Genomic DNA, 17875 nt, shown 5'->3' with positions numbered 1-17875 from the left:
TATCATTGAACATTTTCTGGGTGCAGCAGTGGTGGGGGAGAGGGGAGCTAAGGAGGATATAGTACTAGCATTTGGGGAAGGAGAGAGGCTTAAAGATATGAGGCACCCGGTGACAAAGACAGATGAGGAATCACTGGCTCCTGCTGAAGCACAAATCAGCAGCAATTACAGGTGTAGGGGTGGGGGTAGGGCAAGGTCTGCAGTTAAATTTAACTTCTACTCTGCAGCTCCAGAACCCTGTCCAGGGTGAGCTTTTAGGATGGGCCTGATACTGGGGCTTCTTACAGTCTATCACCTCTAGGCAAAGAGGAAAGCGGCTGGATCAGATGATGATGGGGGAGAGTCGAGATGGGGACACTGGCCCTAAAAGATGAACCCTCATGAAAACTGCATGGTGGGGGCAGGGATATCAGCAGTGATTGTTTAAAAAATCTTCACATTTTCCTCCATTTAAATAACAGGCCTGGGAGGCAGCTGGGTAGCTCAGTGGAATGAGGGTCAGGCCTAGAGACGGGAGGTCCTAGGTTCAAATCCGGCCTCAGACTCTTCCCAGCTGTGTGACCCTGGGCAAGTCACTTGACCCCCATTGCCTATCCTTACCACTTTTCTGCCTTGGAGCCAATACACAATATTGACTCCAAGACAGAAGGTAAGGGTTTTAAAAAATTAAATAAATAAAATAAATAAATAACAGGCCTGACAGTTTGAAAAAGCATACAGGTAGAACTTGTGGTAAATTTGATCTTATTTTAGAGTGGGATCAGCACATAGAATGGATAGAGATTTGGCCGGACTTGGGTTTAAGTTCCTCCTCTAACAAAAAATCGCTAGGATGTTGGGCAAGTCGCTTAACTTCTTAGTAATCTGAGTAACTCTCTGAGATTGTAGTTGCAGAGTAGTTACTGAATTGTATTGGTGAGAGTTGGGGGGAGGGACTGGAGACTTCCTTAGCTGGAGCTCGGTAAACAGAAGAAATCACAAGTTTGGTCAAAAAAATTAAAAATCTTATCTTAAATTGCAGCCCTGTAGAAATGAAGCTTCCAGTGAACTCTTTTTGCAAAGTCGAGACTCACCTCTACTTGATCCTTTTTTTGTAACTTGGGATTTCCATATATTGGGTTTATTTAAAGCAGGATATGCCTTTTGACCACCCAGAGTTTCTTGCAAATTCTTCTCAACACAAGGCACCATTTAATTTCTCTTCCTCTGTTTCTTTTTCCTTTGATGTCTTCTCTTCCCACTAAATGGGAATGTCCTCCAAGGTTCTGCTTTGAGCTTTCGACCTTATCTCTATTCCCTCTCCCCTGGCAATCTTCTTTCCTCCTAGGACTTCAATTATCACCTCTGCTGATGATTCCCAAACCTCAATCTGTAGCTTTGACCTTGTTCTAAAGCTCCAGGCCAGCATCTCCAGCTGCCTGTAGGACATCCCCACCTGGATGTCCTGCCAACACTTCAATCACAACATGTTCAACCCTGAGCTTATTATCAGTCCCCCAGTCCCTGCAGTTCTCCTCATCCTAACTTGCTGTTTGAGTTAATGCTACCACTATTGGCCGAATCACCAAAAATCTCAGGCATTTTTAACTCCTCCCTCTTTCTTATCTCCACATCTAATTAGCCACCAATTCTTATCAACAACTCTTCCTCTCTTAACTCTCTCACATCAACTTCTCAGACCACTCTCATTAGTTCTTCATCATATCAACATGACACAGTAGAAAGAGAAAAAATGGACGAATGGTCAAAAGACATGGGTTCAAATTCTACATCCTATGCAACCTGGACAAGTTACTTTTGTCATCTGGACTTCGGTTACGTCCTCTGTAAAATAAAGAGGTTGGACGATATGGGCGTTGAGTTCTTTTCCATTTCTAAATCTAAGATCCAATGATCTCTTGCCTAGATCACCAGAATAGCCTCTTAACTGGTTACCTGGCTTCCAATCCTTACCCTACCCCAAATCCAATCAATTTTTCATGTGCTGACAGATAAATCTTCTTAGCACAACACTCTGATCATGTTACTCCCATGCTCAAAACCAATCCTTTCATGGTTCTCCAGTGCTTATCAAATGAAATCCCAATTCCTCAAATTCCTGGTCTTCTACAATCTGGCCCCAGCTGCCTTTCCTGCTGTTCTCCTAAATGCACTTTCTGTTCCAAACTGGTCTCTTTGAGACCTTATGTACACATCTTGCACACGCCCCTCTCCCTTTCACTGCCCATGCTGTTCATTATACCTGTTCTTACCAGTTTACATTCCTTCTTGCCACCTCTCAAAATCCTACCTGTTCTGACTCAAGGCCTACCTTGAGTCACAGAATTTTTTTAAAACCCTTCCCTTCCATCTTAGAATCAATACTGAGCATTAGCTCCATGGCCAAAGAGTGGTAAAGGCTAGGCAGCGGGGGTTAGTTAAATGATTCTTGCAGGATCACATAGGTAGGAAGTGTCTAAGGTCACATTTGAATTTGGCACCTCCCATCTCTAGGTCTGGCACTCTACCTACTAAGCCACCTAGGTGCCCCTGAGTCACAGAATCTTAAAGGCAGGAAAGCACAGCTATTTAGTCATATCTGCATGTGAACAAGAATCCCTTCTATTGCATACCCAACAGGTGATCATCCTCTACCCTTCCAGTGATGGGGAACTCACTTTCTATGGACTCAATCGATTGCTCTAATTGTTTTTCTTTACATCAAGGCTCAATATGCCTCTTTGCAATTTCTACCCAGAGTTCCCATTTCTGCCCTCTGGGACTGAACAGAAGAAAAAGGAGAATCATTTTTTCATGTGACAGTCCTTTGAATACTTGAAGACAACCATCAAGTTCCTTGTAAGTCTTCTCTCCTGGTGGCTAAATACCTGCCCCTAGTTCTTCGGAACAATCCTAATATTTAGGGCAGGAAAATGATGCTCTCTTCTTAACACTCCATTTTTCAATGTCTTTCCTAAAATGTGGCACGAAGACCTGAACACAGTACTCCAGGTGTCATCTGACTAAGCCAGCGTACAGTCCCTCATCCTTCAGAAAGCCTTCTTTGATCACATCAACTCTCCTCCGGACTCCTGTAGCTCTTTGCTTGCATCCCTTATTCGGCCATAATTACAACTAGTTTGGAATTATGAGCTTCCTTTTAAAGTGCTCACATTTTATCTACTCCTCAGCACCATCCTCATTCCCTGATAGACTGTGGGGTCAGTCAGGGCAGGCCATTGTCTTCTTTACTTCTCTCATAGAATCAATATAGATTTAGAACTGGAAGGGACCGGAGAAGTCCATGTTTTCTAGCAGAGGAAGATGAGGCCGTAAAAAGTTAGGTAACTTGGGGGCAGCAAGGTGGCTTAGGGAAGAAAGCCAGGTCCAGGAAGTCCTGGGTTCAAATCTGATCTCAGATACTTCCTAGCTATGTCACCCTGGGAAAGTCACTTACCCTCCATTGCCTGGCTCTTACCATCTTCCACCATGGAACTGATAATATTGATTCTAAGATAGAAGGTAGGACTTTTTTTAAAGGTTAGGTATCTTGGCCAGGATCACACAGCCAATGTAGTAGATTGAGGGTTTGAACCTAGGTCTCTGTTAAAAATCTCCTTTTTAATTGTATTATATTACCTTTCTCTTGGGGCTGCTAGGTGGTGCTGTGGATAGAGCACTGGACTTGGAATCAGGAAGATTCATCTTCCTGGGTTCAAATCCAGTTTCACTCACTAGCCGTATGACCCTGGGACAGGTCACCTAACCCTATTTACCTCACTTTCTTCAACTATAAAATGAGCTGGAGAAGGAAATGACAAACCATTCTTAGTATCTTTGTCAAGAAAACCCCAAATGGGGTCATGAAGAGTCTGAAACAACTGAACGGAATATTACCTTCCTCAGTAGAACTCAACACAAGATCTTATTAACATGCAGCTAATACTCAGAAAATGTTTTCTGATATTAAGAAACACAGTCCCATTGGGTTTGGCCTTGTAATCAAATGCCCTGGAAAGGTGGAGAAGGGGCTCTCTGGCCCAGCATTTTAGCCAGGCTGCTCTCCCTCCCTCCCCATCAGACAGAGATTCCACTTCTCCCCATCCTCCACCCTCTGCTTGGGTGCCTGTGCCAAGAGTCGGCAGCCAGGCTGTCAGCAGGAGGTAAAGAGCTGAGAAAGCAGGTGAGGAAAAACTGGAGCACCTCTGAGGGCTTTGGGAGAACAGGCAGTGGGAAAGGGAAGAATGTGGGGGAGAGATTCAGAGAGGGTCCAGGAATTAAAAGCTCAAATCTGTCAGGTCAGCACAACTTCTCTAACCACCCTGGGACCCAGCCTGAGCCAGAATCCACATGAACATAGCCCTGGACAGAGGCCAGCCTCTTCAGCATCCCTGGCTCACAGCAGGGTGTTGGCTACCTCCTGCTTCTGCCCTGCCCTACCTCAAATGCCCTCCTCCTTCCTCCTCTAAGCCTGACTCTCAAGTTCTACCTCTTCCAAGAAGTCTTCTCTGACTACCCCAGACTCAGTAATCCTGCCTCGATATCCCCTCCTCTTCCTGGGTTTCAATCTTCTGGCTCTACAATAAGGAGTTCAAAGAAATGTAAGGATTAGAGCTGCAAGATATCTTAGAGATTGTTTCCAACTCTCTCACTTTCCAGATGAGAAAACAGATATAGAAGCATGAAGTCATATACCTAAGGGTGCACAGAAATAATGGAAAGGGCCATCTAAGTGACACAGTGGAAAGAGAAGTAGGCCTGGGGTCAGGAGGACCTGGGTTCAAATTCGCATTCAAATACTTCCTAGCTGTATGCCCTGGGCTTCACTTAACTCCTTTTGCCTAGCCCTTGCCCTTCTGTCTTAGAATTTGTACTAAGACAGAAGGTAAGGGTTTAGAAAGAAAGAAAAAAAAACCAATGAACAAGTCAACTCCAAATTCATTGTACTTTCTAGAATATAATAGCATGGTATATACTGTGTGGGAAGAGAGCTGGAAATAAGAGGGAGGAGCCACATGGGGTCCAATCTTACCTCCAGGCCTTACTAGCTTTACAAAGATTATGCAGTCACTTAACTTGGCAGAGCCTCAGTTTCTCCATCTATAAAGTGGATATTAAAATGCTTGGACTTCATGCAGTGATATTGGAGGGATGATATAAGATAATATATGTAAAGGTGATATGTCTAATATGTGTGACATAAGTGATAATTTTGTATGTAAAAATATCATTGTAAACCTTCAGGAGCTAAATAAATGTCTTCCATTATTATTAAAGTTCATTCTAACTCTGACTTCTATGGTTCTCATATTTTCCCCAGAGATAGTACCTCTTCTCTTCCCTTTTCCGGGACATCCAGCAAAGAGTGGGGTGCACAAATGAAGGAAATGATGGCTGAAATGAAGTTGACAGAATGAGGTGGGAGTGCCTGGTTTATTCTGTATCCTGCCTATAAGAAAGAACTGAAGGGTTAAAATAAACCTTAGCCTGGTCCTTCCTAGGACAACTGTCCTCCAACAGGATGAAATATTCAGTGCCACCTAGCTCTCGGACACCATATATCTGACCACAAATTTCACGCCTCATGTGACCCAACAGTTATGAGATTCCAGTCAATAACTGGAGTCTGGGTCCTTGTCCTTCCTTTGGGTGGTGGAGGTGGGAAGAAAGGGGGTGGGGTGATTGGTTAGAAGCAGCAACAATTTTCCAGTTTCTCCTTTGAATCAATAAACAATACCTGACTCCAAGGAAGCCCTTTCTATTACAGTTATTTATTCAGGACCCAGGGTCAGCTCGAGGCTCACAGAATGGAAACAGAGCATTGTATATGGCTTCCCATTATGTGAGGAGGAAAGGAAGTGGCATTACCTATCACGAAACAGAATTCAGACTGACAGACATTAGTATTCATGCACTGTTCCCATATGCCATGAACCCATGGCTTACAAAACAGGTTGGGGGGACACAAAAGGACGTGGGCCCTGCCCTTGGGAAGCTCACTCTTAAGAAACAATAAGATAAAAATATAATATGGCATTAAGGGTCAAGTAATAACATCTGACATCTTTTTAGAACCATCAAGTATTTATTGTGCCTCTGCAATACACAAAACACTGGGATACAAAAATGGATCCCCCCAAATTCTCTGTCCTTAACGGACTTATGTTCTACTGTGGGGAACACAGCATGAATAAGTATAAGATAATGTGAGGGGTGAGAGAAGAAGGGGGAAAGGATGAAAGGGGAGAGTGGGAGAGGGGGGTAGGAGGAGAGAGAGACATGAACAGAGACAGACAGACAGAGACAGAGCAAGAAAGAGAAAGATGGAGGGAGAGAGGGGGAAGGAAGGAGATGGGGAGAGAGGGAGAGGGAGAGAGAGAGAGAGAGAGAGAGAGAGAGAGAGAGAGAGAGAGAGAGAGAGAGAGAGAGAGAGAGAGAGAGAGAGAGAGAAAGCGCACTAATATATAAGGGGGGAATCAAGGAAGACTTCCCAAGAGACCCTGAGTGGAGCCTTGAAAGAGTTAAGGATTTGAGGAGGTGAAGGTGAGGCAGAAATGTATGAAGGTGATAGGAGATAGACTACTAAGCTCAGGGAACAGTGAGGAAGCTGGGTCATATAGCACCTTAGAGTTTCCAAAGCATTTGCATAAACTGCTCTCGTTTATCACCCACAACAATCCTCCAAGGTAATAGTAATAAACATAAGGATTTCTCTTCTTTCTATATAGCTTTAAGGTAGCAAAGTTTACTTTTATTACAAAAGCCCTATAAGGTCAGGAATATAAATTTTATTACCTCTATTTACAGATGAAGAAACTGAGGCTTGGTCAGGCAGGCAATGTGATTACAGGATGGCTCATAAAAATATCAGATTTTACTCCAGGCCTCCTGCCTGTGAGGCCAGCAGCTTTTTTACTCTTCCGTACTGTTTTAGTTACTCAAGTCAGTCAGTCAACAATCCTTTATTAAATGATGCCCTTGACAGTAATAGGAGAGTTCAGAAGGTGTTATTATATACTCTTTTTGCAGAGGAGAAATTGGAGGTCTAGATCAAAGAAATTATTTGCCCAGGGTCAGACAGTGGCAGAACTTGGAATCCTGGTCTTCTAGCCTAATGAGTGTTCTTTCCCTGGGGCAGGTTGTCTCTCATAAAAGGAGGGGCCTTCATAGCTCTTCTGCACCCATATTCTGCCAGGGATGGCTATGAATCATGGAACACCCAGATCTAAGAATTAACATTACACACAACCCTGAGGGCACTGGAAAGATGCATAGTGGGCAAAAGGAGACTCCATCCTAGTGCCATTATTAGCTTGCTTCAAGAAGGAAAAATTCAAGAAGTTTTATATTTTGGGGGAGCTCCCTCCCCCAAACAAAAACCAAATGGGTGTAAAGTCAGGAAGACAGTGGTTCAAATCCCACAACTTCTTTTTTTTTTTTTAACCCTTACCTTCCATCTTGGAGTCAATACTGTGTATTGGCTCCAAGGCAGAAGAGTGGTAAGGGTAGGCAATGGGGGTCAAGTGACTTGCCCAGGGTCACACAGCTAGGAAGTGGCTGAGGCCAGATTTGAACCTAGGACCTCCCATCTCTAGGCTTGACTCTCAATCCACTGAGCTACCCAGCTGTCCCCAAATCCCACAACTTCTTAAGGTTTTTTATTAAGTCACAGACAAGCTTCACTTCCTTTTTGAAGCCTTCTCTCATCTGCCTTGACCTCTCTTTCCTCCAGTGAACAGGATTTTTCCATATTTTTCTGAGCCTTTACCCTCTTGTTTGAAATATAGTATTTGTATATAGGACTCTCTCTCTTCCCTTCTCCCTTTCTCTTTTCACTTTCTCTCTGTATTTCACTCCTCTATCTCTTCTCTGTCTCTGTTTTTTTCTCTTCTCTCTGTTTCCCTTTTCCTTCTCCTCCTCCTTCTTTTTCCCCTCTCCCTCTCTCCCTTTCCCCTCCCCACTGTTAGACTGTAAACTCCTTGAGAGCAGGATCCTTATTCTCTATATCTTTGTATTGCTGGTGGCTGAGCTTGCCCGTTTGCATATATATCTGGGGTTAAGTGAATGTTTGTTGAAGGAAATTGAAGAAGTGATATAAAATATACCAGGCAAGGACATGCATGACCAAAAAAGGAGGTGCTGCACACCATCAGAGGATGACCTTCAGTTCCTTGAAGGACCTTTGGATTCTCTCTAAAAGTTCTGTGGAAAACATAGCTGAGTTTCTTGTCAAAATCGTTTTAAGGTATCAAAAGGTTGCAATCTGCACTTGTGTAGGGAGCACCCATTGCTAAGAACAAACATTTCAAAGGATCTAAGTAAAAGAAGGAAGTATGGTGTAGTAGAGAGAGTGTTGGATTTAAAATCAGGGTCCTTGGGCCAGGTCCCAACTCTCCTAATAACTTGCTGTATAGCCTTAGATAGGTCATTGTGCCTGTTGGGGACCCAGGTTTCTCATCTGTAAGTGAACACCACCCAAGAGTATTCCGAGTACCTTTCTTCAGAAATGTCTCTCAACAAGATGAGGTTTCTTGAGTCCAAATTACATAGAGCCACAGGGTTTCATGGCTAAATGGAATCTTCTTGTTGTTCAGTCATTTCAGTAGCGCCTGACTCTCCTCGACCCTGTTTGGGTTTGTTTGTTTGGTTTTTATTTTTTGCAGAGATACTGGAGTGCTTTGCCATTTCCTTCTCCAGATCATTTTGTAGATAAGGAACTGAAGAGCCCAGGTTAAGGGACTTGCCAAGGATCACAAAGCTAGTAAGTGTCTGAGGTCAGATTTGAATTCAGGAAGATGATTTCAAGCCTGGCATTCTGTCCACTGCACCATCTGCCCATCCAAATGGAGCCTTAGAAACCATCTAAGATAATCCATGAGGTCACTCAATTCTAACACTATGACTTTTTGATTCCCTAAAATATCTCTAGTCCAGAGTTCATTTGGCTATTTCAGCTCTTAAACCAGAAGCAGATGAGCCCAGAAAGGGTCTAAAGAGGTGGTAGGTTGAAAGATTATGATCTCTGAGGAAAGAGGGATGTTGAGCCTGACCAAGGGGAGGCATAGGGGAGGTGCATTTGCTCTCTTCAAATATTTAAAGGATTGTTCCTGTGGATGGAGGAACAAATTTGTTCTATGCCTTCCCAGTGGGTAGAACTAGGGGCAACAAAACAACAGGTGGTATTAGGAAGAAATGAACTCCTTAGGAGAAAACTCCCTAACTCTAAGGCATTCTCAGTTCCTGTAAGTGTTTGAACAGAGGCCAGAGTCATCAGCTGGGGACACCTGCACTGGAGCAGTTGAATCAGAAGACCTAAGAGCCCTTTTCAGATTTGTAACGTAAAGACTTCAGAGAAAAAGGAAATAAGTGAGAGCTACCACAGTCAGGAAGGCTTCCTTGAGGAGGCAGGACTTGCTTTGACTCTGAAGAACAGGGAGGGTTTGGGAGGTATGAGGAAGAAGAGTGGTCATCTACTCATAGTATAAAATGGTCCATGGCACAATTTTTATGGGATATTGAGGGTAAAGAAGCATGAGGAGACTGAGGAGATCTACCTGCTTAGAGTCAGCAGCGCAACGTGAGAAAAGGAAGAGGGAGATAAGGTTTTGGGAAATGGTGGAAATAGTTCAAAATGGAGACCATAAAGGCAAGAACTATGTATCATCTAAACTCCTTGTGTTCCTCAGCACCTGGTCTAGGATTTTGCATGGGGTTGGTGCCTTAATAAAGGCCTACTGAATGAAAGAATTATGAAGCTGGAAGATCCTTAAAAACACTCATTTTACAAATAGACAAAGACCAAGAGATAGGAAGTGTGACTCCACGGCAGTGTTGGGATTTGAAGGCCAGTCTCCTGTTCAGTGCTCCAAAACAGCTCATCACATCCTTTTGGCCCTAAGGGAGGGCCTTATAACTGTACCACCTGCTGCCAGGGAGAGTTCTAGGCACTTTCCTTCAGAAATGCCTCTCAACAAAATGAGGTTTCCTGAGTCCAAATTACCTAGACCCACAGAGCTTTCTAGCTAAATGGAGCCTTGCTATTGTTCAGTTATTTCAGTTGTGTCTAACTCTCCATGACCCCATTTGGGGTTTTCTTGGCAACAATACTAGAGTGGTTTACTATTTCCCTTTTCAGCTCATTTCACATGAGGAAACTGAGGCACACAGTCAAGTGATTTGCTCAAGGTCACACAGCTAGAAATGTGCAAAGTCAGATTTAAATTCAGGAAGATGAGTCTTCTTGACTTCAGGCCTGGTACTTGATCTACTATACCACCTAGCCACCCAAATGGAGTCTTAGACACCATCTGATTCAATCCTCTCATATTAAAAGTAGAAAAATGGAGGTTTGCAAAGGAGAATGACTTGCCCCAAATCATATAGTATGCCAGTGGCAATGCCTAAACAAGAACCTATTATCATAGAAGGGACTTTAGAAGACATCTATCTAGTCCAGGGGTCGGCAACGTATGGCTCTCAAGCCATGTCTGGCTCTTTTGAGGGCCAGATTTCTGCAGGAGCCATAAAGTCAATTTTTTTCAGGCACTGTTACAGGAACGTGCACTGTGAGCACTGTACGGCTCTCACGAAATTATATTTTAAAAAATGTGGCGTTTATGGCTCTCATGGCCAAAAAGGTTGCCGACACCTGATCTAGTCTAATCCTTTCATTTTACCAATGGGGCAACTAAGGTTCAGCAAATCTTTCAAATGATTCACATCTATAAATACCCAGTAGATTTCAGTTTGTTTATACCATTGGGGAACTGGCATTCTTCAGTAGGTGATGGGTTAGACCAGTGATGGGCAAACTTTTTAAAGAGGGGGCCAAAGGAAAGGAAGTGCTCATCTGTCAGTCTGTTCCTAAGGCAACTCTTTCGAAGTTTCATTGTATTGTATCCTACTCATTGTATTCGTCAGATTAGGAATAATGTCCCACCAGATAGAACATTTCAGGGGACTTCATCTGGCCTGCAGGCCGTAGTTTGCCCATCACTGGGTTAGACCAATATGGTGACTATGTAGTACAAAAGGAAGTAGAGACATTGCCATAATATCAGTGATATAGAGGAGAAGACCTTGTGGCCAAATCCTCTCTACTTCCAGAAGAGACAGTGCATTTCTTAGCCCCACAGATTCAAAAACTTTTTGCTCTAAGTGGGTCCTGGATAGGATGAGATCTCCAAAATCCAGAGTCTGAGGTCAGAATATTTCAGTTTAGGAGGGATTTTAGGGACCATCAGCTCTAAACCTCTTAACTTACAAATTCAATTTAACAAGTCAAACATTTATTAACCACCTTCTACTATGTACTGGCTGCTGTACAAGGTGCTGAGGATACAAAGGCAAAATGAAACAGTTTCTTCCCTCAAGAAGTTTCTAATCATCTGGAGGCAAAGGGTGGGGAAGACCCACAACAGATACACACAAGTAAATACAAACTATGAACAACATTACAAAGTAATTTTAAGAGCCCAAGAACAGTAACACCTCAGGAAGGGAGGGATTAAGAAAGACTTGGTGGAGGAAGTAACACTTGAACTGAGCTTTAAAGGAAACTAGAGATTCTAAGGAACGGAGAAGAGAAGAAAGACTCTCTTCCAAACAAGAACTTGGGCAAAGGCATAGAGGTGGGAAATAGGATAGCCTGAGTGAGAAGCAGCTACCAGGTGAGAATGACTAGAACAGAATACAAATGAAAGACAGAAATAATAATAAAAATAAAAGGCTATATAAATAAATGGAACCCTGCTGTTTAAGTCTTTAAATCCTTGTTAAAAGGTTTTGCATTTTTATCCAAGAGACTAAAAGGAGCCACTATACAGATATGAATAGGGGAGTAGCATGATTGGTTTTTGAGGAATATCAAAACTTGGCCAGCTTTCTGGAAGATGGAGTAGAGAGGAGGAGACTAGAAGCACAGAGACCAGATAGGAGACTATGGTAGAAGCTCAGGAAAGAAATGATGAAGGGAGAAGACTATATAAGAGGAGAGATAGAGTTGGTTATGAGAGATACTGTAGAGAAAGAATCAAGACTTGGCAACTTATTGAAAATGGGAATAAGAGAGAGGGAATACTCAGGACTCTAAGACTGCAAACCAGGATAACTGTTAGGATGAGGATAACATCAACAGAAAGAGAAACTTGTTCTTTTTCCTTTTTTTATTATACATTTTACAAAACAAGTTTTTTCATATGCAAAGAAAAAGAAGACTGTATACAAAGTATACAAATGAAATCACAAATCTCCTCCTATATGTTTAGCTACTACTCTTCATATTCATATAACAAATCCCATCCACAAGTCTCTCAGCTCCTCCTCACCTTCCCCGCATCACAGAAAATATTGTCCAGGAGACCAACACGTACATATAAATGAAATCTTTCATGTTTCACTTTCTGTTTACTTTCTATAAGTAACATTCACAGTTTATTCTTCCAGCATTAATTATGTAGCAGTGAATAATGTTCCTCTAGTTTTACTCATTTCACTGTTCATTATCTGGTGTAATTCTTTCCAAGATTTTTAAAAATCAGTCTGCTTATCATTTCTTATGGTGCACAGTAGTATTCCATCACAATCATATTCCACAATTTGTTTAGTCTTTCCTCAATTGATGGGCATCCCCTCAATTTCCAATTTCTTGCCATCACAAGAAGTACAGCTATAAATATTTTGGAACATATGTGTTCTTTTCCTCTTTCCCTGGTCTCCTTGGGAAATACATTGCTGTATAAACAGTTTTATAACTCTGTGTGTAAATACAGATTACTCTCCAAGAGTCGGATCAAATCACAGCTCCACCAACAATATATTAGTGTCCTCATTTTTCCATATCCCCTCCAAATTTGTCATTTTGCCTTTTTTTTTTGTCATTTTAGCCAGTCTGATGGGTATGAGGTGATGTCTCAGAGTTGTTTTGGTTTTCATTTCTCTAATTAATAGTGATTTAAAATTTTTCATATACTTTTTCACATATTTCATATATGATTTTTAATTCTTATGAAAATTGTCTAATTCTATCTTTTGCCCTTTATCAATTGGGGGATGATTCTTATTCTTATAAATTTAACAAAGTTCTCTATATATTTTAGATATGAGACTTTTGTCTGAGAGACTGGAAAAAGAAACTTTCAATTCCACTTTCAACAGATGAAAAACCAAACACCAAAATTCAGAATACAAACTTCTCACTAGAAACCAACTGCCTCTGACCTTGGGTTGATGACTTAGGTGAGCAATGTCTTTGATCAAGACAGCAAGAGGCACCCCCACCCTCGCTTTGAATGGGTTGAAAACAGACAATCAGGGTCACTAAGTGGAGCTCTGAAACAATTCAGACATACCTGGATATATGATTGTTGTCAAGTTAAGAGCCCTGTGCAATCTCCTCTTTGGCAAATGATTCAGGATTCTATTTGCTCATCAGTCCAAAGTCAGTAACTTTCAGAGCCAGAGGGTCCAGTAAATTGTGGCTTCATTCAGAGAGTGTGTATGTAATTCCTGAGGATATTTTATATGCCTCTATGAACCTTCCTTTGGTGTCGGGCCCACTTTATGCTCTTGGGAAGTGCAATTTCTTCATTTACCCACAGATTATGGAATTTAGTGCCAGAAGGGACCTTAGAGATCATAAACCTGAGGGCCAGAGAGGGCAAGGGGTGTAGCCAACATTATATGGCTAGTAAATAGCAAGGCTCAGATTTGGATCCAGGTCCTGTAATTCCAAATCCAATAATAATACCCAAGCATCCATTTAGATGCTACTTGTTCTTGAAAGTAATAAAGCTACATTTCTTTAAAAGTGTTTTCTGTTTGAGTCCACTGGCAAAGTCAGCTTGACCTGGCCATCTATTATTCTGAGCTAGGAAGGATTTCCTAGGAAAGACAGTGATTAAACCTCTCAAAGTCCAATAGCTACTCCTGAGGGAATAGTGTAAAAAATCTTCCTCAGTATTTAAAGTTTCAAGAGAGGCATGGTGTTGGCCAGATTGACTGTGCTGTCAAGAGAGGCATGGTATCTAGAACACAGGAAGTAATCACTGGGCTTCTTTCCACCTTTATTTGGTCAGACCCTACTGGAGTGTACCCTATGGAGGTCAGCATACATAAAGAAAGGAGTTGACCAAATGGGTTGACCAGGATGAAAAAGGGCCTAGAGATCAGTTCATATGAAAAGAAATTGAAATAATTAGAGAAATTTTAGCTTAGAAAAAAGAAAACTCAGAAAGGCAGGGACAGCTGTCTTCAGGGATTAGAATGGCTATTGTATGAAAGAGGGATTAGATGCACTCTGCCTTGGTTTTAGAGAGTAAAACTATGAACAATGGGGGGAAGATTTGTAGGAAGGTAGATTTTGATTCAACATAAAGACAAAATTTAACAATAGTAGTAAAAAAAGAAGTGGAATTGGCTGCTTTGGCCAGGGATCCCCTATTCATGGAATTCTTTAAGTGGACACTGAATAGCCCTTTGTTTGGAATGTCATGGTGGGTGTTGGGGAGAGAATAACAGTTGAAGGGGTCTTAAAGGATGCTTGGTCCAGCCCCTTCATATCATGGATAAGAAAACTGAAGCCTAGAGAAAGTAAGTGATTTGTTCAAAGTCATATGTAAGTGGCACAGATGGGACTTAGATGTGGGTCCTTTCACTACATATACAGGAAGCTTTTACACTGTGCTAGGCTTCAGGTGCAGGCTATAGACAGGATGACCAATGAGGTCCCTTCAAGGTTGGAGAGTCTATGTTTCCCACAGGAGGAAATCATTGTGATTCATTCTCTATGGCATGAAGAGAGATAGAAAGGGAATGGCTACAGACAAGTTAAATCCCTTCGAGATCCTTTCGTGTCCTCAGGCATTCCCACATCCCTGGAACACACTCTTGTCCTTATTTCTATTTGTTAGAATCCTTGTCTCCCTTCAAGGTGCCACTTCTTCCTTGGAGCCTTTCCTGACCCTCACAGCTAAAAAGAACCTCAAACTCCTCCAGTTTTTTAAGAGCTCCATGTCTGGGTCTTTCCTTTATCCTTGTTGCACTCTTTCTTGTCTTTTCTTTATATATCTCCAAGTCACACTTTGATACTTTAAGGGCCTGTAATTTCATTAGTGTGGGAAGTCCTTCCACCAACACAAGTTCTAGTTCCTCTGGTATTCCATTAAAGACCTTTGAGGTCATTCTGTAGCAAGTGTGGTGATGAGTCTTTCTACACACTCCATCCCCAGGACCTTCTACCAGAATCCATCCTCCTCTGGCACAGCCCTCCCTTGAGAGCCCAGGATCACCTCTATGCCATGATTAGGCATGTGTCATGGCCTCCCATCAGATATTAAGACATCTTTTCAAGGGCAGAGGCTATGTTGTAGCTGTCTGTGTGTCCTCAGAGGCTCAACACACTCTGTCTTGGATGTTACAGGGGCAAAAGTAATGTTTGTTGCCTTGAACTGATCTGAATCAAATCAAATTGCAGATGTTACAGTGAAAGTTCTGAAACCCCAGAGGTCAATAAAGTACCTATAGATGAACAGCATCAGACCTTGCCTAGGAGGCACAAACTCCCTGCCCTGACTGTACCTCTTTTCCTTTGCCCACGAGCTCACCACCACAACTACCCACCCATGGGATGGCCACAACAGTCATCCATACCCTTGTTAAAGCCCTATGCTGTGGACACTTTGCTAACACATAGGTGCTAGAACGAATGGGCATGCATGAGATTACAGGCCCCTAGTACATGATCTAAAATGTGCCCCAGGGAAGAAAATGACTTGGCTTGACAAACTCATGAACTCACTGCTGCCTATCATAAGACTGGCTCTGGAGAAGTGGATGGAAGTATATACTAGTGGTGTCCAACTCCAATGGAAACTAATCCCTGCAGGCTGTGTGGTGACTTAGGAAAACACAAATTAACATTATCCAAAATGCACTGCATTTTTATTTATTTGTTTAAACATTCTTCAATTACATTTTAATTTGGTTCAGGGCACACTTGGGAATGTTGGGAGGGTCACACACTTGACAGATCTAGTGCACACTATTATATACACATACTTTATGTATATATATAGTATGCTATTATACACACATACTATATATATGTATATATATAGTACATATATATATATAGCCGACTTTTCTACTTTTTTTACTTTTCTGGATTTTGTCTTTATGCTATTATAATAGCATAAAGAAAAATATAGAAATAATAGAAAAGTCGGCTAATTGGTGCAGTGTATGGAGCCCAGGGCCTGGAGTCAGGAAGATCTGAGTTCAAATCCATCCTCAGATATTTGCCTCAATTTCTCCAACAATAACACCTATCTTTCAGGCTTTATTGTGAGGCTATCATGAGATAATATGTGTAAAGCATTTTGCAAACCTCAAAATACTGTGTAAATAGCTATTATTATTATTACACCTAAGATGAACCACATTTTAGGTCTTAAGATCGAATAATTGGTAAAAAATGAACTATATGTTTGCCCATTTTCCCTTTCCTAATGATTTCTTCAATGTAATATGGTTCTCTGTCCACTCTGGGCTGCTTCACCAGACAGCAGCTTCCCTCTCTTCTGAAGAACAGGGCAGGGCTGTGAGAAGGATCATTTCCAATAGGCAGAGTCATTAGCCTCCCACATGGTGTGAGCCCCAGAGGGCCCACCCCTCCATGGCCCTAAACGACCACATTTTCATTTATCCAATGATTGGGTATAAGCAGTTTAACATGACATTAAGACGTGTTTCAGAGTGTTCTAATGTGGTGATTGATTATTCTCCTCATCACATCACTATCTCTAAACATTAACATAATCTTCCGAAGACTTAATACAGCATATCTTGGCTAATCAATCACCCTTTAACTCCATACTCTTAATTCCTCATTTTCGCTAAGCACACGTCTCTGTACTTGCCTCACAGTTAGATTCGCAAGCTGGTTTTCCCTTCTATCTGGGTCAGCTTGCCCTGGACTCTTCTGAGTGAGGTCTCTATACACTGTCTAATATAATCCCATTTTCATGTTTGGCCTAATACCAAAAGGTCCTACTTAGCAGTATGATCACTTTGCCAAGCCCTCTTTTCAAGCAGACCCCTTTCTCAACCATCATTTAACTAAGGGCTTCTGACTGGATTAGCCCTGTTTGTACCTTGAAAGCAGATTTGCTGAGCCCAGTTTTGCTATGTGAAAAATCTGTTAAATTCAAATGCACTGGTGGAGATGCAAATTTAGCTTCCATGATAAAAAGCTACAATCACTGCCGAAGTCTACTTGCCTTGCGAAGAAGAGACTAAACATATAAAAGTATGTGGGTATTTTGTTCGTTTCTATTTGCAAAAAAGTGGCAGGAACTGAATGGGTCTCTGAGCCATGACCTTCAGCATCCTGTTAAAAAGGAAGAGCCACAAGAGAGGCCGAACAAACTTACCTCTCTGAGCTGTTTGACACCCCCAAAGATCCTCATCACTCCATCAATCTCTTGTTCCAGCCTTCGAGACCAGTACTGCATCCTGTAAGAAAGGAGGGAGGACACTAGCTCAGGAAAGGCAGAAGCAAAACCCAACATTTAGTCCTACGAACAACTAGGAGGATAAAGGAAACATCACTGCCTCATGTTTTGTTTCCATGTGACCAGGAAAAGGCCCCAAACCAAAGATTCACAACGCCTTACAGCTGAGACAGGCCATGAGCATCAGAATTCAATTTACACCCAGAGGGAAGCAGAGGGAGAGAAATGGAAGAAAGCACATTTTGCAATTTTCCTTTCAGCTGAAGTCCAGGTAAGGGGGGAATATTATGCAATAGGCCAGATCCTCCAAATAAAAACAAATTTAGCTTCAAATGGACCAGTGGAGCTTGTTACATAAAAGACCAGCAACTCTCTCAAAGATAATT

The 17875-nt window shown here is 42.0% G+C and overlaps 1 protein-coding gene across 3 annotated transcripts in view; it reads right to left on the bottom strand.

The window, feature by feature from the left end:
* Nucleotides 1-17489, bottom strand: part of CACNA2D2 (calcium voltage-gated channel auxiliary subunit alpha2delta 2) — a 360677-nt gene extending 343188 nt beyond the window's left edge. For all 3 annotated transcript variants that reach the window (XM_044656931.1, XM_044656929.1, XM_044656930.1), the window contains exon 1: nucleotides 17409-17489. In XM_044656931.1, coding sequence (XP_044512866.1) covers nucleotides 17409-17489 — 81 coding nt within the window. The remainder of the gene's footprint in view (nucleotides 1-17408) is intronic.
* Nucleotides 17490-17875: the final 386 nt, after the last annotated feature.

The sequence above is a fragment of the Gracilinanus agilis genome, chromosome 1 (assembly GCF_016433145.1).
Source record: "Gracilinanus agilis isolate LMUSP501 chromosome 1, AgileGrace, whole genome shotgun sequence".
NCBI lineage: Eukaryota > Metazoa > Chordata > Mammalia > Didelphimorphia > Didelphidae > Gracilinanus > Gracilinanus agilis.
The sequence above is the reverse complement of the archived record's forward strand: the minus strand, read 5'-3'. Positions and strand labels throughout refer to the sequence as shown.